A 26,803-nucleotide genomic window follows, 5' to 3' on the forward strand; every position below is an offset into this window, starting at 1 on the left:
ATAGCACAGTCCTCAACTACTTTTTGTTTTGGTTTTGATTTGACACAATAAACTACCTGTGGGTGAAGACGCCATTTTTTACTGGCCAGTGAAGCCCTCCTAAATATTAGTAAAGAGCCATCTGTCCACTGAGCAGTGAAACTGAATAAAAAATGATCATCCTTCTTGTTCTTTATGTCTACCATAGGTCACTCGTGCCCTGGAATTGAAGGGCGAGAGGCTCTCTGGGAGGCGCTGTCCCCCACGAATCATTGGGAATCTGATGTTCCCTAGGATTTAGTGTCGTGCAGGGAGACATTTATTTTCTGCTCCCGGAGCACTAACAGTGCTGGCCATTAGCTTAGCAGGCCCTACATGAGAAAAGGAGAAACACACGGGCTCAGGGGCAGTGTCTGCCCACCTGGCACGCTGTAGAGTCTTCTCCTTGGCACATGCTTCTCCAAGAGTGGGCCCCGAAATGGCAGCTCCAGTAGCGCTTGGGAACTTGTTAGAGAAAGCCAAACTTTGGCTTCCTCCCCAGACCTTTTGAATTAGAAACTGCACAGTGGGGCCTGGTCATTTGGTTTTAACAACCCCCCTCCCCGCGCAGGTGCTTCCAGGGCTTTCTCATATTTGAGCATTTGAGCAGCTCAGGTCTTGACAAACTGAGAGGAAAGTGGAGAAAGCTGCAGCTGATGTCCGCTGTGGCCATACTCTAGGCCTGTCTCATGGTGCACACAGATCAGCTCCTCACCTGCGGAGGGGTATCGTCGTTGATGTCAGTTTGTGCTTAAGCCGGGCCTGTCCTCATTGTACACACAAATTAGCCCCTCACCGACGGAGGGCCGGGCCTGTCCTCGTTGTGCACACAAATTAGCCCCTCACCGATAGAGGGCTGGGCCTGTCCTCATTGTACACACATATTAGCCCCTCAAGGGGTATCATCGAAGCTCACAGTTTGTAGTTGAGCCATGTGCTTGGAGATCCTAGGAGGACCTGCTTGGCCAGGGCCAGTGCAGGCGGCTGCTGGCCTGTCTGCAATTTGTGCATCCCTGTGTTCCTCCTCAATACCTGTTACACTGATTTTTTTTTTTTTTTTAATACTTTAAGTTCTAGGGTACATGTGCACAATGTGCAGGTTTGTTACATATGTATACATGTGCCATGTTGGTGTGCTGCACCCATTAACTCGTCATTTACATTAGGTATATCTCCTAATGCTATCCCTCCCCCTACCTCCCCCCCACAATAGGACCCGGTGTGTGATGTTCCCCTTCCTGTGTCCAAGTGATCTCATTGTTCAGTTCCCACCTATGAGTGAGAACATGCGGTAGTTGGTTTTCTGTTGCGATAGTTTGCTGAGAATGGTGGTTTTCAGCTGCATCCATGTCCCTACAGAGGACACGAACTCATCCTCAATTTTTAAAAATGACATTGAAAATCACATACATACCTGTTTCTATTTAGAAAATTGGTTCATGTTTTAATAAACAGAAGAGATGACAGAAGAGGATAACTCAAACTTAAGTCCACTACCCAAAAGAATCAGAAAGTGCTGGATCCCTTTCATACACACATACACACACACCTATAAACGTCACCATTCTTGGTTTGGCGTGGTGACTCACACCTGTAATCCCAGCACTTTGGGAGGCTGAGGCAGGCAGATCACAAATGAGGTCAGGAATTCAAGACCAACCTGGCCAGCATGATGAAACTCTTGTCTTTATTAAGATACAAAAAATTAGCTGGGCATGATGGCACATGCCTATAATCCCAGCTACTCGGGAGGCTGAGGCAGGAGAATTGCTTGAACCTGGGAGGCAGAAGTTGCAGTGAGCCAGGATCGCACCATTGCACTCCATCCTGGGCGACAGGGCGAGACTGTCTCCAAAAAAAAAATAAAAGTCGCCATTCTTTGTGATCAGCTCCTGCACTTAAGATATCTTCCTCTCCCATGCCATGAGGGCATCTTCTGTATCATCATTGTTAATAACTTTCATGCTGATTCCGTCCCATGCTGGCCCATCTTTAAACAGCAATAATAGACGTGGCATCTATTATGTGCTTTCACCATGTAAAATAGGCTTTGCACAAAGCACTTGTATTAGTCCATTAATCTTTACAACAATGGTATGACATAGGTTCTATTGTTAGCCTAATTTTATCCTCAATAACTTGTCCGTGATAATTCAGCTGGTATATGGCAGTGGTTCAAGGCCAACCCGGGCTTTTTGATTACAAAGAACAGGCCTGTAGCTACTGTGCTACCTGATGGCTGTTGAGTTGTATTGAAGTTTTTAAAAAATATATATATTATAAAATGCTAGGATAGAGTTTCCTGTAGAGTAATTGTAGTTTCTGCTCCTATTTTATATCATTAGGATAAAAAGAGAAACGGCATTACTTCGTATTGCATTTTCTTACAGGATTTTCAGTAGATTTTATCTAGTTGCCCCCCTCCAGAAGGTGAAACCAACATTCTACCAGCATATGTTGGTGTCGGTTTTCCCAAACATTGCTGGTACTGGGAATTCTCATCGTATAGAACCTTGCCAGTATGATTGGGAAACCATATCTGCCCATTTTAATTTGTGTTTATATAGTTACTAACAAGAGCTCTTCTTCTACAATTTCTTCGTAGGTCTGTCAGCCTTTCGTAAAAGTATATATATGTATATATATATTTATTATTATACTTTAAGTTCTAGGGTACGTGTGCACAACGTGCAGGTTTGTTACATATGTATACATGTGCCATGTTGGTGTGCTGCACCTATTAACTCGTCATTTACATTAGATATATCTCCTAATGCTGTCCCTCCCTCCTCCCCCCTCCCCACAATAGGCCCCAGTGTGTGATGTTCCCCTTCCTGTGTCCAAATGTAAAAGTATATTTTTTAAAAAAGTGATATATTATTTACAAACTGTAAAGTAACCTGTTGTAGACGGTTCAGTTCAGTGGTTTTTAGTGTATTTATGAAGATGTACAACGATTACCAGGGTCCAATTATAGAACATTTTTATAACCCCGGCAAGATCCCGGTGTCCATTTCTGGTCGTTTTTCCTTCCTAGCCAGTCCCAGGTAACCCCTAATCTATTTTCTGTATCTACACATTTGTCTTTTCTGGCCTTTTATAGAGCTGGAATCATACAACTTGTGGCCTCTGTACTGGCTTCTTGTACTTAGCATAAAATTTTCAAGATTTCTCCATGTTTTAGCATCAGTGCTTCCTTCTTTTTGGAGATGAATTGTGTGGATATACTGCATTTTGTTCATCCATTCATCAGCTGATGGACTTCTGGGTTGTTTTTACTTTTTGAGTGTAATGAATGATGCCACTTGGATTCATGGACAAATTGTTGTGTGGATCTATGTTTTCATTTTTTTTGGGTGGGGCGAGTGATATATGCCTGGAAGTGGAATTGCTGAGCCATATGGTGACTGTCATGTTTAACATTTGGAGGAAATGCCACACTGTTTTCCAAAGTGAATGCACTGTGTTACCTTCCCACCAGCTTGGTGTGACTGTTCTCATTTCCTTATGTCTTTAGCAACACTTGTTATTGTCTGTCTTTTGGATTATAGGCATCCAAAAGTTGTTGTGAAGTGAAAACGAACACTTTCAAAACGTCGTTTCTTGGAATGAGTTATTGACCCCATAGTGCATGAGGGGCTGTGTTGAACATACTGGTGACATTAATGACCATGTGATGACCTTGTATCTCAGTATTGTAATGACATTGGATCCTTTTGCTGTGTGTCTCAAAATTATTTCCCTCATGTTTTTCCTCACAGCAAAATGTTTACTGAATTCATCCTCAATGTTCCCATGGGCTTGCTGACCATCCAGAAACTCTACTGCCTGATCGAAATCGTCCACAGTGACCTCTTCACACAGCATGGTGAGTGGAACCCCAAGAATTATTCACTTGTCCTGTTATTTATTTTCTGAAGACACTGACCCTCTGAATTGCCTCCTCTTGACAAAAGGAGTGGAGGTTGCAACCAATTAAAACTGCTGTATTACAAGACAGGAAGATTTAGCCCTTACAAGAGAAGGGTAATTGACATGTAGTGCAGGTGATAGATCATTGAGAAATGAAGGCAAAAGCTCCTAGTTTGTAATTTAGGTATACACCAAAGTCCTAGGGTAATCAGCATACATTGTAGCCTTTAAGATATGTGATTGTCTGTCCCAGGGAGGCAATCACTTCTCTCCATTGTGATGATTGCAAGGAAAAGAATTCAAGTTTTCTTTAAATCTGAAAGTAATGGTTTTATCTTATTCTGAACTTTGCATTCTTTGACAGCATTTCTTCAAATCCTACTCAAAGTAATAAGAATTTTAATGATTCTTCAACTCATTTATCCTGCAGAACACCTTATATTTCCCCATGTTATCTCCCTGCCCTTTTTATTAATCATTTTCTTTCTATTTGGCAGATGGAATTAATATTTTACCCTTGTCAAGCAGTTTTATTGAAAGCTTAAAACCTCTGCATAATTCCACAAACTTCCTCATTTATTGGAGGCAAACGTGAAGTCTGTTGAGTGACATTCTGACTGAGACGCCTGGATTCATTTGATTCCTTTTTTTCCCCGGCGTTTGGCTGCTCCATTCATTTTCTGTTGTCCTCATTCTTGGTGTAGTTTTCAGTTCCCCTGTGCTTTCACGGATCCCAGACCTGAGATGTCCCTGTTAAGTTACTGGCTGGGTTTGGAACGCACTCTGTGCATGGCTTGGTCCTTTGTGCCTTCCGGGATGTGAATTTTAATCTTCTTTCTCGGCTAAACCTTACAAAATGCACCAGAGTGCACACTTATTGCTAAGGCCAATATTGAAAGAAAATGTTGACTTCATTTAGGTGGGCGTGTTCTTCTCTAGAAAAAAACACATCAAACCAAGAAGTGGGGGGCTTTCTGCAGCCCCTCCGTGTAGACCTCTTCCTGAGTCAGAAGCCATTTCTTACTTTCATAAAAGAAAGTTCTCACCATTGTCTGGGACTCAAAGCACATGACTCTCCATTCAGCCATTATTCCTGACTGTCCATGTTTCATTTTCTCACTGGAGACTGGATTGCCCACTCACCAGGTGTCTTCCAAAACTTGGGGACTCTAGGGGACTTAAGGAAAGGCTGATGATAGAGGTGATGGCCAGGGACCCTGCTTTAGGATTTCCTCCTACAGTGAATAAGCTTTATAACACAGCAAGTAAAATCCCCTGAAAATTTTATATCTGGTTCTTATTAGGTGGGTTACTGATGCCCCATCTCCTAACCATTCAATGCCAAGACACAGAAGGAGACATACTCTGTCACCAGCACTACCGTCATCAGTATCTTCATCAAATTAATAGCTGTCAATAAGTATCAGCTGTCCACGGAGAACAATTGTCAGTAAATTGTTGATGAATTGTGCTTGATTTTTCTTGAGTGTTGATTTAACAAAGATCTTCTTCAGGATATATTTACATATATTTAAAAATTTCTGTTGCAAAACTTTTTTCTGTATGTCACTTAGTTTCTTTGAATAAGGATGTGAACCATAAAAGATTCAATTAGATTTTTTTTTTTTTCATTTGAGACGTAGTCTCGCACTGATGCCCAGCCTAGAGTGCAATGGCATGATCTTGGCTCACTGCAAGCTCCGCCTCCCGGGTTCAAATGATTCTCCTGCCTCAGCCTCCTGAGTAGCTGGGATTATAGGTATCCGCCACCATGCCTAGCTAATTTCTGTATTTTTAGTAGTGATGAGGTTTCACCGTATTGGTCAGGCTGGTCTCAAGCTCCAGACCTCAAGTGATCCACCCACCTCAGCTTCCCAAAGTGCTGGGATTACAGGTGTGAGCCACCGAGCCTGACCCCAGATATTTTTTCTCTATTAAAGCTTGCTCATTTTTTTTAGCTCGTAGAAAGCTTGAAGGAAACTTACTGTTTATATTCAATGATTTTGTTAGCTTAGGTGTTTGTAATTGTTTCTCCCCCTCTTTCCTATACCCCATTTCTGTTTCATTCTTGTTCTCTAAGCCTTTTATCTTAGACAGCCTGAGGTCCTATTTTGGAAGTATGCAGGATATGAATAAATACTTAGCTTTGTTTAATATGGAATTACCAGGTAATATAATATTTTGAAGTAATTAACCTACTATCATCTTTTTAAGTGTGGAGTTAGGATTTTGATGTTAGTATAAGCAAGTTGTATCCAGCATAGTAAATGAGATTGTATGAAATAGATGAATCCCAAATTATTGTGGGCTAAATGAACCAAAATTAGCCTGAAGCTTCATGTCTTACAAGTAGCTCCAGAATTGCCCCATCAGTAGAAGTTCTCTAAGCCATAATTGGCAGCTCAAATGTACTTCTAAATGCTTCGTGGTTGCCTAGAAGCATTTCAGAATGCTTTGGCCAATGTGAAAATGGTCCTATTTACTGCCTTTGAGTTTTAAATTTTTTTCTTAAAACAATCTCAGTTTTTCTCATCTGCAAGCTCTCTGCTTGTTCAAAGCAGCCAACAGATGTCTTAACCTCCTGGTCAAGAAAGATTTATCACCAGAAATCTTCCAGTTGGTCCATTCTTACAAAAGATGTCATTACTTTTGGAAAATATTCTGTGCTACCTTTGGTATAAGAATTTAACGCCAAGCGGTTTTCTGATGAGACATGCTGGATCTGATTTTCATGCCTTCTTTTTCTGTTTCTTGTTAATTTGTACAAATGTGGTTGTTTTTGTCCTGTTTCCTGATCCCAGTGGAATCAGTCAAATGAACTCTCCTTGTGTTCAGATTTCTAGAACTTGGTATAACTGGATTTAGCTGCATATGCCACTGAATGCACTTGCCCTTAGTAAACATCCTCTGGAGGATGTGGTCAGAATGCGTCCCTGTGTGTGTCCTCCACGTTCCTTCGTGGGGGCTCCCTGGGTGAAGTGGGATCCCCATCTTTGCTTCTCAGCTTGTGTGTTGCCTTACTCACTAAAAGAGGCCCACTGGTTGCTTTGCACTAAAACCTTTCTTTTTATCTCCCCCTGATATAATGACAAGTGGGTCTGTTCGCAAGAGGCTGGCAGTGAATTCTGAAGCTGGTGTTGTTCCTCTGCAGAAAAGCCTTTCGTTGCCAGGTCTAGGTCCCAGTAGGCCAGGCCTTACAGTGCCTTGGTTGTTTCTGGCCTTGTTTTCCCCACTTCTTTCTCTTGGAGAACATGGAAACTGTAGATTCATCCAGCTGAGTTTGTTGGGCTTCACAGGAGACACATCTTTGGGCTTGTCAAAGCAAGATAGCTGTGTGTGATCCAGCCCGTGTGGGACTGGCCTGAATGAGGACACCAGGGTTGTGTCACTGCAGCCATTTGCTCACAGTGCATTCAACTTTCCTCTGCCCTTCTGTTCTATCCAGGCCCTCAAGGATTAGATGATGGCCACCCACACTCTGCAGGGTGGACGTGCTTGACTCAGTCTGCCAATCCCATTGCTAATCTCTGTTGGAAACATCCTTACAGACACACTCAGAAATAATGTTCAGCCAGCTCTCTGGGCATCCATGGTGCAGTCATTTGGCATTTAAAATTAACCATCACTGAGCATTTCTTCCAAGAGGACCCTGCTTAAAATACCCCTCTATGTGCTACCTCATGGCTCCTCATGGCACGCTCCCCATGTAGAATCATTGTATTTCTTACTTGCTTATTTGTGGGCCTTCCATAGTATGAGAGCTTTCCAAGCTGGGCCTTGTTCATCTAGATTTTGCTCTTCTGCTGGTACCTAGCGCATGCCTGGCCTCAGCATGCCTGTAGTGGATATTTATTGAATGAATGAAATGCTTAGGGGTATTCCTAACCAGGAGGCAGTACAGAGAAAGCAGCAGGACTGGCTATACACATGTGTAGTTGACTTGATTGAAGGGAGGTGAAGGTTTGGGGTCATATGGGGAAATTGGCAGTCTTTCCTTGTCTTGGCTTTGAATGAATTGATCATAGGGGAGAAAGGAGAGGTCTTAGGGGAGGAGTAACATCAGGAGAAAAGGGAGAGGGAGAAAAGTGAGAGACTTGAGGTGTGAAGAGTCTTCTCTGAGCAGTTTTATAAAATCAAGATGCTCTTCTATTTTCATTTGATCTAATCCTCTATTTTCTGGAAATAGGAGGGGGGTAGAGTTCAGATCTATGCAATCAAGATACCTTTTTGCTAAAACTACGGAAAATTTCAAATATACAGTAGGGCAGAAAGAAGAGCGTAAGGCAGTATACTCATCACTAAGCTCTACAAATTATCAACTCATGATCCATCTTTTTTTTTGTTGTTTTGAGACAGAGTCTCGCTCTGTTGCCAGGCTGGAGTGCAGTGACGCGAACTGGGCTCACTGCAACCTTGACTTCCCGGATTCAAGTGATTCTCCTGCCTCAGCCTCCTTAGTAGCTGGGACTACAGGCACATACCACTACATCCAGCTAATTTTTGTATTTTTAGTAGAGACGGGATTTCACCATGTTGGCCAGGATGGTCTTGATCTCTTGACCTTGTGATCCACCCTCCTCGGCCTCCCAAAGTTCTGGGATTACAGGCTTGAGTCACCATGCCCAGCCGATCTATCTTTTTTATCTATATGCCCATCCCCCAGATATTTTGAGGCAAATCTCTGCCATCACAGTATTCCATTTGTGTCGTTTTAAATGTATGGTAGTAATACAGAGGGCACAACAGTGTTCCTAAGAAGAGGCTGTGCAGAGGAGCTGGTCCCCATGCTGGTGAGGCATCCACCTTGGATGTTCCCACCCCTGCCCCTCTGCCGAGGTAGAGGGCCTGTAACGCGTTAGCATGCTGTGCAGGAGAGTCAGTGAATGGGCAGTGTGCGTGAGAGTCAATGGGCTGTGATGGCTTTAAGCTTTGTCTCGCCATGTGACTTGACTACTTGAAAACTGGTTAATAGATTGTGTGCTGCACCAAAAGATGACTCTTGCATATAATCTGTGGTGTGGAGTGAGCAGATTTTCAAAGCAAGATAGATGCAAAGAGAAGGAAGGTCAAAGCTTATCATTTGTGCATTTGTAGCTTTGTTTCCATGTGATGATATTGGTGCTCAGAGAGCTGACAAAAACTGTGAGAATTAAAGCTTAAATCATATAGAAATGAAACGTTTTCGTGTAATTAAGCACTGGAACACTGACATTTAGGATTTATGCTCACAAAAATGTGTAGCATTAATGTCACAGAAATTGGAATAAAATGAAGCTACCTGAGCTAGCATTAGCTTTTAAGTTAGTGAAGAGCGTTGGCCATACTTGGAAGAAGCCTTCGAGTGGCGGTGAGAGTCCTCCTGAAACATGTTCTCTCACCCACTGGCCCCTTTCTGAATCTGACACTGGCCCCCTTCTGAACCTGACAGCTTTGGGAAGCTTGTTTCAATGAACACTGGGTCACTTCTTTGCCTTTGAAGATGTAATTTTTCCATATTCCCATTTCTATAGTGGCCAAAGCAATGGACAGGTTTTCTTTGGAGCTTACTGTATCCTTATCATTTTGTCCTCACTCAGTTTGTTTTGGATGGGAGTGTGAGATTTTGAGAGTAAAGTTTAGTGGTAAGACGACCCCTTTTTAGTCTTGCAAATAGTTGAATACTCTAGATAGGCTGCTTTTGTGTGAGTCTGCTATTCTCTGGCACCCTGTGTAGTTTTCTGTTTGCCCTGTTGGTTGTTTTCCTGGTGGTTGGACTCTGGCAGTGAGTAGGAATGGGAAAGAGGCCATTCCCTCATACCTTGGCCCTCCTGGGGCTCCTCCCTTCACTATAGCGAACAGGCTCCTTGTAGACAGTGTTCATGAGTTTTTTCAAACTTCATTTGCTTCCATTTTTGAGCAATACAGAGCTTCTTGAAAGTGTAGGCCTGGTGAGTTTAAATTATTTTCCTTATTATTTTCAAGGTGAATGATTCTTGTAGTTATCAAGCAAAGTAAAATTCTCCTTTTTAATGTTGGAAACATTAGTTACAGCAGCCCTTTGAAATCTGAGGGCAAAGTCCCAGACACCTATTGGGACTAACCATTAGGAAATATTGAAGTCAGATTTCTACACTATTATCATTGTGATTTGATCCATGATAGAAATTTATATCTCAAAAAATTACCCCATTAATCAACTTATTATGCCTTAAATTATAGAAAAGCTGCATGTTTAAAACAAACCCATAATACACCTTCTTAACGTTTTTGATAAAAGCATTTTTGATTAAAAAACCAAAATAAAATATCTTGAGCTTTATTTACTGTTGTGGAAAATAGAAGTATATTTTGCTATATCGAAAGGGATCTTAAACCCGAGCTACTCTGCAGTAGTTTTGTTAACTCGATAGATGTTGTGCAGAAGGAACAATTGGGGTTGGGGTCAATTTTGCCACAGTCACTTAATGTACCACTCATATAGCATTCTGCAGTACTTTAATTAGATAGTTGTGCTGATGACGTCTAACGAACGGTACCAGCTGTGAACCCCGAAGACTGATTCTTTTCAATAATGGTGGAATGTAAACATCATTTCCTTTTTTGTTTGTTTCATGCCTCGATAAAACTTTTTATCTGTAATACTGCACCTTTTTCATCCCTCATTCTGTATATCATTATCTTTCATTATATATGTTTTGGAAAAGACCATTTGTTAAAACACTGCAGGATTTTAGAAATGACTTATTGAATGTAGGAGGGTGAACTCAATTTCAGGTTTTTAATTGTATCCATTTCAATTCCATCATAATTCATTGAATATCTGCCGTGTGCTCAGGACCATTGGTTAGCGAGTTTGCTTCCTTTGAGAGTCTTCAGAGTCATCTACTTAAAAATGTAGAATTGGAAAAGAGTGATTATCTCAGTGCTTCGATAAGGACACCAGAGTTCAGCAAGAAGCCTGGCAGGGAGCTGTCCACCGCCGTGGTGCTGATCGAGGAGGTGGCTTCTTACACATCCATCAGCCCACTCTTCTCTTAAACTGTTTCACACCCACCATATGAGTAATGCATTCTGAAAACGGAATTTACTTCAAATGCCATATGGAACAAGACAAAATACAAATAAGTGAATAAATAAACATACAAATAAATTAAATGTATAAAGTATACAGTGTTGTGCTCATATGTTAATGGAGTTTTAATAGTTTTTCTCTTCTTTCTGTGTGGGGAGTTTTATCTGTGATCAAATTGGTGATGCCAACAGTTCTTTATAATGGAGTTGGTGTAAACTTTATCATCGTCTGTTGAGTTCTGCCGTCACTTCTGGGTGGGCTTCTGTTCCTGTTGCTGGATGTTGGAAACAAGAAGAACAATCTGAGAAGAGACTGTGTCAGTTGTCCTGTGTTTAGTCATGTGCACGCTGGGCACCAGGAAAGCAAGTCCCTGAGTCTCCTTACTCCATGATTTCTTCTAGATCCTGGGAGCTGGTTTCTGTAACTGCATGATATGTTGTCTACAGTAACTAGCCTGGGACAGTGGGAAGAACCCCAGGTCAGCCTGCAGTCTCCTAGGTTCTGCTTCGGGACCTCCATCTTTTCTTGGGCATAGACTCCTCCCTGGGTTCACAGTCCTTTCCCTAAGAGGAACTACAACACAATATAGGGTTTTAACATATGTATTTTATTGTCAGTGCAACCAGGAGGGGAGTTTGTGCAGGACCACATGGGCCAAGACCTATATTTTTTGCTACCGTTATTCTCCTGGTTTAAAAAATACCCACCATTCCACAGCTCTGTATATTCTCTCTTGGTTTTCTCATCTTCCACGTGGTGAGATCCTGCCTGCAGACTGACAGCCCTGTAAATTCTTTCTGAACTTAACACAAGCCACATCCTTGATGTACTCCTGTCCACCTAGAGAATAGACTTCTTCCCTCACCAGTTCTTCCCACACAGTGTTCTCTGGCTTTTTTCTTGCATCTTGCTGATTTTTTCATCTACTAATAAATGGGACTCATTTGTGATTTTTCTCCATTGGCTCTTCTTTCATTTCTTTCTTCTGACAGCTTGTTACTAGCAGAGTAATGGAAGTTTAAGCTTTAGTTTTCCAAAGTAAAAGATACAAAATATCTGCTCCCTCACTGCCTTCCTTTAAAGGATGGCTCGCTTTTTTACAAAGCCTTGTGCTGATGTCCAGAAAACATACCTTTGACAAATTTCTTTTTCCTGTTGTTCAACAGTCCACGTGCTACAGTGCTGCCTCCTTCCAATTTCCAACACCCTTTTGCTTGCTCTGTCACCTTTTCATTTCAAATTCCATGATACTGAATACCTCAAGGGTGAATTGCAGATTACCACATTTCTGACATTTTCAGCCCTCTGCCCAGTGGCCGTGTTCCAATCAGAACACTTAAAACGTACTGCCCGGCAGCTTGGAATAGAAACACTGCACAGGCCATTTGTGTTTACTCCATTTTACAGACTAGGAAACTAATGCGCAGAAAGGAAAAGTGACCTACCAAGGGTAACTCGATGTTCATTTGTTCTCTGGTACTGCTAACTTTCATGACTTGTTAGGTTAAAATGATTCTTGAAAAATTTGCTTTGCATCTGTTATGTAAAAATGCCTGAATCATACAGGTTTACCCATGTGTGTTCCTACATGGATCCTTTACCCTGCGGAGCTCCAGCTGAGGAATCAGACATCTAATAATTCTGACTCCGATGGTGCATAGGGGTGCAATCCTGAAGGTCCCTTCACTCAGCTCCCAGTTCCCACATCTGTGAAGTGTGGAGCTAAGTAGTTGGCTCTGTGATTCCTTACAGTGTCGGCACCGTCTTCTGTATTTCTGTTGTTTGAAGACTTGAATGGAGGGAGAAAAGCACCTGGACGTGTTGAAACATGTGGGTCCAGGATTCTTAGATGGTTGGAAAATAAGACAATTGACTATACAAGATGAATAGCAAACACTCCCCAAGTATATGGTTCTTACTGTTTAATTCTCATGAAAAGTGTTATTCTGGATCTCAGTTCTATGTCACACTCAGAGGGTTATTAAATGCACTTTATGGATCATTTATTTAATGTGACCAAATGAAAAATTAAGAAGTACATTACTCAGTGTTCATAAAAATGAATGTTTTAAATGGACAAATTCATTCTTGTATTTGCATCTTGCTTTAATGTAGAACTGTAATGGGGTTATGGTTGGATATTCTGCTTGGACATTTATAAGCTGATAATGCTTGTTGAATACCTTTTATAAAGATTAATATTTTTTACTCTGTCCCCATTACCAGAGCATTAATCATCCTGGCTTCGGCCCTTGCAACTGAGGATGAACAGATGTTGAATTATTGCCATCTGCAATCATTGTGGATCACACTGGGGAAGGGCCATGAAAGGGTGACTGGTGTGATCCTCACAGCTGATTTGCATGGAGCCTGGGCCCACCTGGCTACCTTTATAGCTCTGTGCTAGCTGATTCTAGCTTCCTTGTAGGTCACCGTAGCCTTAGTCAGCACTGACAGTCCTGGAGTCATGTATGTGTGATGGGGTGTCTGATACGAGAGAGCTGTGGCCGTGACTCTGCTTACAATAAATGCCGGTTCATAACAATCAGAAGTCACATACAAGGTCCTTAACATCTGCCTACTAGCATACTCTGAGACTGTGCTGTCCAGCAGAAATAGAATGTGAGCCATGTATGTAATTAAAAATATTCTAGTTGCCACATTTTAAAAAATGATGCAATTGATGAAATTAATTTTAACAATGTATTTTGTCTAAAACATCACTGCAACATGAATTCTCTCTAAATATTATTAATGATATATATTTTATGTTCTTTTTTTCATGTGAAGTCTCTGTTTACACCTGTACAGCACATCTCAGTTTGGATGTGAAATTTTCACCAGATACTTGATCTTTATTTTCATCATTGAGTATAATTTACCTTTGAAAAATGAGATTCACATACCCCAATTGTTTCAAACATTGATTTCTAGTAAGTAAATCCAGTAGCATTTTTTACATTTAAGTTTATGTTAATTACAATTAAATAATGTTAAAAATTCCATTCCTCCATGGCACTAATTAGATTTCACATGCTCAGAGGTTTCTGAGCTGGATATCACAGTTCTGAGCTATTAGTTTTCTTTTGTGTCCTTTTAGTTGAACAGGCTGACTTTGTATAATACTATTCCTTCTGTTACCACTGTTTGTTGTAGGCTCATATTTGCTAAATACACGCATTGTATCATTTAGTTCTCACGGTCAATCTGGGAGATGACCAACAGCATCCCCGTTTTGCACAAAAGAAGAATTAAGACCTAGAGAGTTTCAGTAACTTTAAGTAACTTGTCCAAGATACAAAGCAAAGAGCCAGCAGGGGGGATTGCATTATTTCTTCATATGTGTGAGTAAACTGATTAAAAGGCTTTCCCCAAATCCCATAAAGTAACCCAGGTTCCTGGACTTCTGGTTGAGTATTCCAGAGTTTTCAAAAGATGATGTGTTTTTCTTTAAAATATAAGATCCCGCCTCCTTTTTTTTTTTTTTTTTTTTTTCTCCTGGTGGATTATTTGTTGGCTTCCCAGGCCATCTGCTTTGGAACTAATGGGACTATCAGTGCCAAACCCGTAGACATGACATTTCGTCCATGAGAAGAGTATGCAGGACATTTAGGTGTGAAGTCCATAGGAAGACGGGAGATTCCCCTTCCTTGACTGCCAGAGACAGCTGTTCATGCTTTAAAATAGGTCATTGTAGGGTATGTGTACGTGTGTGTGTGTGTGTGTATGTCTGTGTATGTCTGTCTGTCTATCTGTTCCTCTGTCTTTGTAGTGTACGTTCCTCAGTGCTCCTGATTTGCTATCTTAAGATAAAATTCTAGAGTCTTACTGTTACTTAAAACGTGTACTCCCATCACTTCTTGAAAAATCCTACTATCTGTAGACAGAAATACAGAATAAGAGAAGCCCCTTAAAAAATGAGGTTTTAAGAAATTTATGTTTTCACTTTTAGGGAAGGCAGCTGAGTGGCTACTGTACTGTATAGCACAGCTATACGGCTTTAGTTTTCTTTGTATATTTTTAGTTGAAAAGGCTGACTTTGTATAATGATATTTGTATTATTGCTATTAACAGCTACCATTTATTGAGGGTTGGGAGCAGCAGACCTGCTTTTAACTGCAGACTTTAGTTTGATACCACATGCATGTAATTGCAAGTTAATCCAAGACACACACACTCATACTACCACTATCATCAGGCCTTGGTTTATGTGCTTGGATATGCCATTTAAGGAAAATAAGAAGGCTTCTGCTTTTATGGAGATTGCATCCCAGTAAGGAGGAACAGATAATTAAAGCAATCAGTATTTCAGATGTTCCTGTAATGGGGCATTGGAGGCCTGCCTGTACCTGGGTCCACCAGGGGCTGTGCTGAGGCCTGCATATCACAGGTCACCAGGGAGGCGCACTCCTTGGCTTTGCTGCCTTCGGCTTCAGTCCTCCCAGCCTCTCTGAGTGGCTCTGGGGAGTTGACTTTCTTTGGGGTCTGGGATGGGTTGCTGTGGACCAGGTGACAGATGGTACTGTAAGGTGCCACAACCTGTGTGACCCTCTGCCTGGAGGCCTGATTGAAATCCCTGGCATGGGCAGAGTGACCTTTGGCCTTTAGGGAAAGCCTGGTTGCCAGCCTGCTCCTCCTCAGTGACCTGGTTCTGTTTTGGGGTCAGGGGTGTAGTTTTCTGATGCTGATGGTGCTGGGGGAGACCTCTCACTGAGGCATGTTGGATGACTTTTTACAAAGTCCTCCCTCAAGTGTCATCTCATTTTGTCCCGACAGTTAAAGTAGACATAGCCCCACCTCCCACCTTGATCCTGACTGGCCATAGATGGCTGGGTCATGAAGGCGGAGGTGTAGTTGGATTTTCATCTATCAGGATGGTTATAACATTTTTTTTTTTTAAATCTTCTTGGGGGCTTAGTGAATGAAATGTCTGTATATGGGACAAAATGACAGTGACATTTCTAAAAGTTTTGTTGTTTCTCCTCAAGAGAGGCTGGATAGCAAACAGATGAAGGTAGTGCAGTCCTCCAGGTGGGGTGGATGGTGAACGTTCCCACCAGGTAATCAAAGATGGTTGATAGCATCTCCCAGCCAAAGATGAACAGGCAGACACCTCCTCTTTCTCCCCAGAGTAATTCTAACAAATGAGACCAGCACACTCAGCTCTGAGAACAGCACAGACCACAACTGCCTACCCAGCATGACGGATAAATGGTGCAGTGAGGGATGAATTTAGGCCGGGACATCTGGGTACCAGAGTCTATAGGGCCAGCTCTGCTGTCTCTGAGCCCAGTGCTATGTTCCTCTGATTTTCTGGAATCACTTATGGACACACCCTTCTTCCAGCCTGTACTGGCTGGTCGATTAGACCTTTTCCCTCTCTTTGGTCTGTGCTAAGCTTGCTTTGGAAGTCGGCTTCTAAGCTTATGTAGTCATTTTTTCCCTTAGTCACATTGTCAGGGGCTATCATTACCTGCTGAGGTCTTAGTGGTTCTAACTACTCCCTCTGAGGTTTCTTGGAAATTCAGCTTGTTTTCCAGAATGGTGGCAGTGCTAGGGATGACCAAGTGACAGGGTTGGCCCAGGGCTCTCCCCATGTTGAGGTTGGCACAGTGCGTGATGTATTTCCAGCCAAAGGGCAAGAGGACTCATTTGGGTGATATCACGGTGGGCACCACGAGGAAGAGTGCTGGCAGGGCTGGGCTCAGATAAGGGTGTGCTGAGGAAGCATTTCAGCCGGCTGGGCTAGAGCATTTAGAGTTGAACACTATGGTGGATGCTGCGTGGTGGTTAAGGTCGGCAGCTCAAGAGTCTGGATATAGTTTGTAGATTCTATAGGAAAGGCATTGAGATTTGGGGGTGTTTGTGGAAATAGTGGGTCCCATGCATTAGTGTTTCCATGCTGGATTCACTCCCTTGAGGTCATTTTCTTGTTCATTTCTCTTGGACTGGCTTTGTTCTCGGGTGGCTCTAACACTCGGGCAGTCGCCTACAGGGCCAGCCCATCCCATCTTGGCACTGTGCTCTCCCTCGCTGACCTCTTGAGGGATTCCAGACACCTACAGCCTTCGAGGCTGACATGGCCTCTTTCCAGAAGATGTGCAGCACTTAGCATGTCCTGCATTACTTCTGCCTAAGTATTGACTACTGGCATTGTGAAGTCAGCAGGGACATTCACATTTTGCTATGTTAATTGGACAAAACTTTTTGGAAAAATGGTGTTGCTATCAGTCCTTTCCTGGGAAATCAATAAAAATTGGAACTGGGGAAGTCTTTGGCAGGGGCTGCCCACATGTTATCCGCTGGAGACAGGGGAGTAGAGGGGTTTGTGTTTCTTCTCAATCTTTGTTTCTCTCTGCCTGCACCCTAGTCCTTCATTGTAGTGTAGTTCGTGGGAAAGTTCTGAGTGTGCTCTGCGTACTCAGAAGAACCATTCCAATGTTGCATGCTTATAGTGTTCTTACACAAAAGAAACATTAATGCAAAGCATGTTTTAATGTATCATTAATGTTGTAAGTCTTAAAATATAAAATCCTGAAAACTGGCTAAGTCTATTTAAGGTTTTAGAGCACTGCTGTCTCCTCATGTGCTCTGCATTTAAAGGAAACAAGAATGGCTGGGCTAGCGTCAAAACACAGAACTGGTGTTGTAAACAGATAGTCCATGCTGGAGACTAGATGATGCTCCAGTTAAGCTGGATTTCCCAATGGGAAGAGACAATTAGGAATTGCATTTCACCTTTAATCATATTTGTGTCTGTTTCCCTATTGCTCTTTTATTTTCTGAACATCCTTCCTATGCTCCTATCGAAAGAACAAATGGAAATCGAAACCTGCTTTGCCTCTGATCCTTACACCACGGCATCCCTTAATTTTATAGCCATGGTTCCCATAGCGGGGCCTCTGCTCCTGGTTTCCATTTCCTGTTCCTCCTCAGTGAGGACTCTGTGTGCCTTAAATTGCCACATTCCAAGATTGGCATCTTCTACCCAGGAGAAGGAAACCATACTTTTTGACTCACCTTGGAATGGATGAAAAAAGCTGCCAATTCAAATAATTTGTGTTGTAGGAAGTATTTCTTTTAATGTTGTAAATTAGTGAGTTTATAGTTAGAGAAAATTTGTTAAAAAACCCATGTGTGTTTGTGTCTGCATTTATGTGCACACAATGGGATGTAAGTGTGTGTGTTTATATGTATCTTGTGTGTTTGCAAATTATTATCTATTTACCTGGGATACACACATAGATGCATGGAAGTGTGTTTATGTGTGAATTATTTACAATAACAGCAGACATGACGTTCCCACAGTCAAGTAATTGACCCCCTCCAGATGTCAGTTTCACGTGTATTGCACAATGTAAATGCAAACTGCTTGAAAGGGCAGACAAGCTTATAGCAAACATAGTTGTGTCTTGGTGGGTTTCACACTGACTGGCAACCCTGTGTCCTATGTAGACTGCAGAGAGATCCTGCTTCCCATGATGACCGATCAGCTCAAGTACCATCTGGAGAGACAGGAGGACCTGGAGGCCTGCTGTCAGCTGCTCAGCCACATCCTGGAGGTGCTGTACAGGAAGGACGTGGTGAGTGATGACTCTGTGCATGACGTCCTGTCATTTGTCTGAACCTGCCATTTGCCTTGCAGTACAACTTTATTCATTTAAAAATGAATGGCCTTGATTTTAAGGTCTAGCCTCTCTTTTTGTCTCGGTAGAGTTGCACCCTTAAATTATTTTTATTTATGTATATATGATGATTATTACATTATAACATTTATCCTTCTGCATTGAAAATCATTTTTTATTTCCTGTGTCTTCTCAGCGAAATGCCTCTCAGGACCTAAATTTTCATCCTTAACGTCAGACAGAAAGGCTTTGATGCTTAAAGTTGGCTAATTACCTGCATTCTTTCTTCTTATTTTTATTAAAGTAATACATGCACAAAGTCAAAAAAAAAAAAAAAAAAAAAAAAAAAAGCCAGGCATGCTGAGAATGGTAAGGAGAAGAGCAGCTCTTTACCTCCCCCGAGTCCCCCGAGGCTCTCTCCCTATAGGTCAGTGCTTTGCTTTTGTAGCTGTACCCTATTCCTTTTTTTTTTCTTTTTTCCTTCTTTTGAGACAGAATCTCACACTGTTGCCTAGGCTGGAGTGCAGTGGTGCAATCTCAGCTCACCACAACTTCTGCCTCCCAGGTTCAAGCGATTCTCCTGCCTCAGCCTCCCAAGTAGCTGGGATTACAGGCGCCTGCCACCACGCCCAGCTAATTTTTTTGTATGTTTAGTAGAGACGGGGTTTCACTATGTTGGCCAGGCTGGTCTCAAACTCCTGACCTTGTGATCCACCTGCCTCGGCCTCCCATAGTGCTGGGATTACAAGTGTGAGCCACCGCACCCAGCCTACCCTATTCCTTTTGCATTTGTAAATTGTATGCTTCTTTCAGGGACTTTTTTAAAAATCGGAAGTTGGTGCTGGCCCAGCGCAGTAACTCATGCCTGTAACACCAGTGCTTTGGGAGGCCAAGTTGGGAGGATCGCTTGAGCCCAGGAGTTTAAGACCAGCCTGGGCAACATAGTGAGATTCCATCTCTAGAAAATGAAAGAAAAAATAAAAAGCAAGTTTGTGCCAGCACATATGGAAAAGTCGGACCCTGTGCCTTCCACTCCCAACATATCATACCTGTTTGAGCACCCATGTGATGCTATTGATTTTCCAGGTGTACCTGAAAAGGTGAAAGCAGGGCTTTGTCTGTCCTTGCCCTTAGCCCTGGACAGAGTAGCCAGGATTTTTAAGTAGATGAGGCTTGTCCCTGGCCCTTTCCTGCATGACCTTGGAAATCCCTCCTAGTCACCATGCCCACATACCTGGTCACCCTCTCCCCTGTAGCACTGGTTCATTCTCTCAGAGCCTGGTTGGTGATCTGGAAGAAAAAGATAGGATTAAATCTGTTCTTAGTGATGCTAGAAACCTTAGCTCTTACAGGAGCATTGCCTTTGGAGAGGTTTTTTGGAAGCCTTCGCCCAAAGGCCAGCCTCCAGTGATCCCATTTCTGGCTCTTCCCTGTTTTTATTGGAGAAAAGCTTGGTGTAAGAGCTTGTTTGGCCAAAGCTCGCAGAGGAGGTGGTGACACTGGGAAGGGCCTAGAGCATGTGTTTAATCAGATTCAAAGTTCACGAAGAAGAATCAACAATCGCATCCCACACTAATAAAAGAGTCAATTTTTACTGATAGAAAATGCCACAGCAGTGTGAAGTTTAGATAGTTTGCTAAATGCTGTTTAAACATTCTAGCCTATGTGACTGTTTAAGTTATTTGCATTTGACATGCAGAACCATCTAGGACTGTTATCTGCCTGCCTTCCATTTACAGATGGCCAAATATCTTTAGAAAACTAATTGGTGGGCTAATCAGGGATCATAAACATTATATTGTTTAAACAGATTTTCTTTTATTTTTAAGGTTTGCTTAAATTAAATTACTATGATTATATATATAACAAATTATCATTAATGGACTATAATTAATAAAATCCCCTGAGTTTTCTTTGTGGGAGCTTTTGCCTTTGACAAGGGCCATTTTTCATCTCATTAAGGGTTATAATTGATTTACTCTTTACAGGGTAAGTGGATTCAATGGCAGCCACTGGGGCTTGCGTGTTAATGTTTCTGTTTGGCGTTCATGTTTGTTGGTGTGTCCTTCCGCAGGGGCCAACTCAGAGACACGTCCAGATTATCATGGAGAAACTTCTCCGGACTGTGAACCGAACCGTCATTTCCATGGGACGAGATTCCGAACTCATTGTAAGTGCTTGGTGACATACGCTTGGATATTTAACTGGGACTGACAGCATCCTTCTCCAACTGCTGTTTGAACATAAGCTTATTATATTGCAGTGTAGTGAGCCGTCGAGATACAGCCTGGTATATAAAATGTCCTCATTTTCCAAAAGGAATGTCAAAGTTGAAGGGTAAGCAAACCAACTTTAAAGACAGAAACGTTTGGCTCTTGTTTTCTCATTACTTACTTCTAGCAAAAGACATGCATTTTCTGCTCAGTCCTCATTCTTCTGGCAGTTTCTCCATAGTGTTTACATTTCACGTGCCATTAATAAAGTTTTATGAAGGACCCTAAAAAGTACCTGAGATACTTCACCTTAGCTATTTTATTGTCTACTCATGTATTGTAGGTGTTTCTCTTAAACAGTAATTAGGCAGGAGCCTATTCATTTTTTTCCAGAATATTTTACTAATTAGGCAGTCCATCAAGTTTCTGATCATGGTGCCTTTACCCAGGGTTCACTGCTGTCCTCCCCACCCCTTACCTTCAGTTTCTTTCCTTCAGCAACACATGCATGAGTAGGTTTTGTTTAATTTTTTTTTTCTTTTTGAGGTTCAAGGGGTTATACTTTCTTCTCTCTTTTTTTTTTAACTCTAAGTTCTGGGATACATGTGCAGAACATACAGGTTTGTTACGTAGGTATGTATATGCCATAGTGGTTTGCTGCACCTCTCAGCCCATCATCTAAGTTTTAAGGCCCACATGCCTCGGGTATTTGTCTTAATGCTCTCCCTCCATTGGCCACCAACCCCCAACAGGCCCCTGTGTGTGTTCCCCTCCCTGTGTGCATGTATTCTCACTGTTTAGCTCCCACTTATGAGTGAGAACATGTGGTGTTTGGTTTTCTGGTCCAGTTTGCTGAGAATGATGGCTTCCAGCTTCATCCATGTCCCTGCAAAGGACATGAACTCATTCTTTTTTATGGCTGCATAGTATTCCATGGTGTATATGTGCCACATTTTCTTTATTCAGACACATGTACACGTGTGTTTATTGCAGCACTATTTACAAGAGCAAAGAGTTGGAACCAACCCGAATGCCCATCAAAGATAGACTGGATAATGTTTAAAATATTTAGTACACGTTATCATTTAACTCGCCTTGGTAGATCCTTTCCAGAAAATAACTTGAAATGAAAGGAGAAAACGTCCTTTTGGAGTTTTCACTTGAAATCAGAGGCGGTACCCTGGTCTTTCCTAGATGTGTCCTGCACGTCTAGGATGTGAACAGGGAGGTGAAGTGTGTCTTCTTGGACAGCATAGTCCAAACGGAGCACTGGGGTCCTTTGCATTTCTATGTCTGGTGTCATCACAGAGGACTCCGTTTTGTGTGAGTCACAGACAGATCCCTCAGATGGACAAATGCTGCCTTAGTGTGTTTCCATCCAGTAAAACAGTTCATGTCTTAGGGCTTCAGCACGTGTGAGGTTCAGATTTTCCTTTTTAAAGTGTGCTTTTTTAAGTTTGGGTTACAACATGTATGACTCAGGAAATAAAATGTTTCCATGTAAATTGGCTTTATTTACAGTAGACTTTTCCATTATTACATAAACGTAAATTTGCCTGCCTTTTCTTATTCTCCATCATAATTATTCTTATTCATACTCTTGAAACACATTTGGAACACATTAATATGGAATGGGCACTGAGCCCATGGAGAAGGATTTGCGGTGACTCCAGGACCCACCTGTTGACCCCTGAGGTCCGGCGTTGACCCCTGAGGTCCGGCATTCCTGTCTTCTTGGGGTTGTGCTGCAGGTGCAGTCTGCACAGTCTCAGGAATGGAACTGGAAAGGGCGTTATGTAGGGCAAACAGTGTGTGGCTTGAACTTGAACCACGTGTGGTTCTGCCAAGACCCTCTTGGGATGGGCGTACTTAGAGAGACTGGGGGTGACATGATGGCATGCCGGGATGGTGGCAGATGAGGGAGAGGGTGGAAGTGGAGGCAGGTGGTCTCATGATACTGTTTTGTCTCTGTTTTGGGGAGCATGATTCTGCCTGTGCTTAGGGAAACATGGTACTGTCTCTGGTTAGTGAGTCATGGTCCTCTCTCTGATTAGGAGGTCCTGTCTCTGGTCAGAGGGGCACAGTCCAGTGTCTGGTTGGGGGTGTGGCCCTGTGTCTAGTTGGGGCCCAATCCTGCCTCCAGTTAGGGTCTTTTTTCCCCCTCCCAAAATAAGAGTCTCGCTCTGTCACGCAGGCTGGAGTACAGTGGTGCAATCTTGACTCACTGCAACCTCTGTCTCCTGGGTTCAAGTGATTCTTGTGCCTCAGACTCCCTAGTAGCTGGGATTACAGGTACACGCCACCAAACTCAGAAAATTTTTGTATTTTTTAGTAGAGATGGGGTTTCACCATGTTAGCAAGGCTAGTCTTGAACTCCCCTCAAGTGCTCCACTTGCCTCAGCCTCCCAAAGTGCTGGGATTGCAGGCATGAGCCACCATGCCCAGCCTTATTTAGGGTCTTTATGCTAGGTGTGTTGTGTTCACTTGGCTTGTAGCCCATTGACCAACAGTTAAACTGGAGGGAAGAGGGCAGAGAAAAAGCTCATAAAGTTTCATGGGAAGCTGGGAGTGTGGAGAGATTGTAAGATGTGCTTGCAGCTTCATCAAAGGGTAGAACAGACCCTGCAGGGAATGGTGTCTCCTCACAGACCAGGTTGTCCAGGATGTCTTTGAGAAATTTCTCTTATCTCAGGCATAATGATGGTAGTAATATTGTGGTAGTAATAATGACACCTCTTCACTGAGCGTGCATTTACGTGCTAGGCACTATATAATGAACAGGAAGATTCTCATGTAATTCTCACAGTGCCCTGCAGACAGATGAGAAACAGTTCAAGATCCCACAGCTAGCATGGCAGCACTTGTTTCGAGCCTGGATTTGGTTCCCGTGTATGCTGTCAGTCCCTTCTATAAGACACAGGCACACGATGCTGATGGCCATGGTCCACTTCAGAAGTCATCGAAAGGACTGAGCTGCTCCTAGATCCCTGTCCTGCTTAGGGAGGCAGCTGTTCAGTGAAATAAGCACCTTTCTATTTTCTACCGTGTTGTATCCATGGTCCAGCTCTAGGATCTCCTTGCTGGAAAGGCCAGACCACAAACTAGGTGCCCATTTCCTGAAGGGCTTGGGATGCTCCAGCTTGGAAGAGCCCGCGTATTCTAAGGAACCCTGAGGAGTTCCTCAGGAAGAAGCCTTGCATGTTCTAAGAAGGGGGTGTGACAGCGAGGACCCATGCTTGGTCTTATCCGGAGCCACATTGATATCAAGCATTTGGCATAGGGGTCTAAGCAGTGTCTGGGAATGGAAGAGTTAGAGCAAACTACCCACCCTCCAGAACCATCCTCCACAGCCCTGACCTTCCCAAACAGAAGCCTCAAAGTGGGAAGACGAGAGGGGTCTTAAACGGACTCCTCCCAATTCTACCATCTCTAAGATCTGTAAAGAAGTTAAAAAAAATCCTTGGAATTTCTTTTGTAAAATGCAGCTGTCTTGGAAGGACTCTCAAAAAGATTCTGAATAAGCTATAATCATTTAATGAGTGATGACAACATCAAGATGTTTTCAAGAAGGGCCTTCGCCACTGAAAATTCGAGTTGTACAGTGGGACTTTGTAATCCCCAGCCAGCCACGAGCCCCCTCTCTGGAGTCAACAGAGCAGTGTGAGTGAAATGCTACCCTGTTTAGGATGCCTGCCCTTGCTCTTCCAATTTGCACCAAATGTAGATTTGTGCATTAACTTTTTAAAGTCATTGTTGTTGCTCTGTGAATTTAGATTAGAGGACGATCAAGGCAAAAAGTATCCCTGACAAAGTGGACAAAAACCTTAATCAGTGGACCTTCTAGAGTGGAAAAGAAGCAGAAAATAGTTCATAGATCTGTTTTGGGTAGGCTGTACCGTTCCATTATACCTTAGAGATTCCAGTCTTTATGTGTTACTCAGTTTTGCATAAATATAGTAGAAATTATGTAACTATGAATCAGCTTAAAAATTCTAAGTAATCACTGAAAATGAGTTTTTTTAACATTAAAGTGATTAAAAAGAACTCTGAAATTGATATACTGAATGATTTATTGCATGATGTTGTCAACAGTACTAGAAATGTGGCCTCTTTCCATCGGAATAAGTTATTAATTGGGAATGTGATTATACCCTGACAGCTTCCCCCTATTTATGTAAGGAATAGAAAACTGGGGAACTTCACACTTAATTAGATAAGTTGGGATATGCAATATAAGGCTTTTCTTTTATCTGTATCTGTGGGATTTTACAAAAACTCGACTTTGCAGTCAGTTGTATATTGTTTGCTTTAGTTGATTATATTTGAAATGGGTGATTGGAATGCATCTCGTGCCTAGGATAATAATGTGCTATGATCCCAAGTATTACATCCTTAAGAAAAAACCGAAACAACTCCATTTGGCAGTTATGGAACTGTAGACCATGTGAATACTTAGCATATACCCAGAGACAGAAGCGTTGCAATAACCTTGCCACAGAACGAAAAGGTCGTTTTATCTTTACTCTGATGTAATCTGATGCGGTAGAAACATGGAGTGAAATACTTACTTTTATATTAAGTTAGACTTCAGGATTTATTATTTTAGCATTCCTTTTTGAAAAGAAGCTTTCTAAGCCCTCAGCATTAAGCAGCATTTTTCCTCATCACACACGGGTCTGAGCAGGTGACCACGGCTGGGATAGGTGCTCTTGTATTTTGTGCAGGTGGGCTGGCCAGCCATTGGGTGTGTTTTTTCCTAGAGTGAGAAGCACTCTAGGCTGAGATGAGAGCTGGTGAAATGAGTTACATTTCTGTCTCCTGTGATAGGAGCTGCTGTTGCTTCTTTCAAAGGATCAGATTTACATTCTGTTACTAGGTCCTTTAAAAATGTAATCGAGTGAGATGGACTTCTAACGATTTTTCTGTGGCCTGGATACACACGAAGGGATTAGAAATTACTAATTCACTAATATGAAAATGTGGGCTTCTTTTAAGGAAAAATTCCCTTTGAACATTGACAGAAGTGGGCTTAGGGAAGGGGAAGATGTTGCCTGGATTTTCCACTTAACTCTTGTGACCACTGGAGCATCCTGACTCCCTAGACACAAGTGATGGAAGTTACTTTGTTTCCACTCTAAACACTCCCTCAGGGGGACATTGATGGGCTGGTGGAGGGTGTGTTTCATAGTGACAACTGCATCTTGGGTGGGGAATTTGCTGCTGGTGAAAACCCGGTGCTTTCTCTAAGCCTGGGTGATTGATAAGGGCCTGACATACTCCTTCATTTGGAAAATGGTATCATAGAATTGGCTTCCCAGTGAATAGTGCCTTTTTCCCAAGACCGTAACCAAATATTTTCACAAAGATGTTATATCTCCATGCATGAGCGTTCATTTTGAGATGTCCATTGTAATAGAGTTTAAGTATGAATATGTTTTAAAAATGATTTTAAAATCATTTACAAAAAAAATGTGTTTCAAATAGACGGTGTCTGGCTTTTGTATATAATCATCATAAAAAATGTCTATAATTGTGCTGCTTGCTAATAAACCTACCTGCTTTTAGAAAATCATCCTAAAATGTGTGTGTGCAACAATGGTTTTATAAGTTCATTTTCCTTTGGGGCAGCTACAGCAGTTTTAGGTTTCTTTTTATATTCCTGTGACCCTGGTATTTTTTCAAGGTTGGTTACCAGCTATGGGTTTACTGCAGAAGAAGTAAAAACCACATTATTGAATGGGTGAAATATGCTCTGCAGTCCTTACATATTCATACCAAACTGCAAAGGTATTTGCAAAACCAGACTGCCTTAAGTTAATTTTTGCACAACTTAAAATGACCTTGTCATTGACCAGAATGTATAGGATCCACTGTAGCATGATGACTTTATGCCAGTTCATGAAATGGATGTTCTTTCTGATCTTTGCACCACAGAGTTGTTTACTTTCAGTAAATAAAGTGGCTGCACATGCAGCGCATGCAGA

General features: G+C 42.2%; 1 protein-coding gene across 3 annotated transcripts in view; it reads left to right on the plus strand.

Annotated features, from left to right (window-relative positions):
• The window catches only part of DOCK1 (dedicator of cytokinesis 1), a 548,347-nt gene that overhangs the window by 200,179 nt on the left and 321,365 nt on the right, over positions 1-26,803 (plus strand). For all 3 annotated transcript variants that reach the window (XM_030941069.1, XM_030941070.1, XM_030941071.1), the window contains exons 25-27: positions 3,780-3,886; positions 18,437-18,564; positions 20,681-20,776. In XM_030941069.1, the coding sequence (XP_030796929.1) occupies positions 3,780-3,886; positions 18,437-18,564; positions 20,681-20,776 (331 nt within the window). The remainder of the gene's footprint in view (positions 1-3,779; positions 3,887-18,436; positions 18,565-20,680; positions 20,777-26,803) is intronic.

The sequence above is a fragment of the Rhinopithecus roxellana genome, chromosome 11 (assembly GCF_007565055.1).
Source record: "Rhinopithecus roxellana isolate Shanxi Qingling chromosome 11, ASM756505v1, whole genome shotgun sequence".
Classification (NCBI taxonomy): Eukaryota; Metazoa; Chordata; class Mammalia; order Primates; family Cercopithecidae; genus Rhinopithecus; species Rhinopithecus roxellana.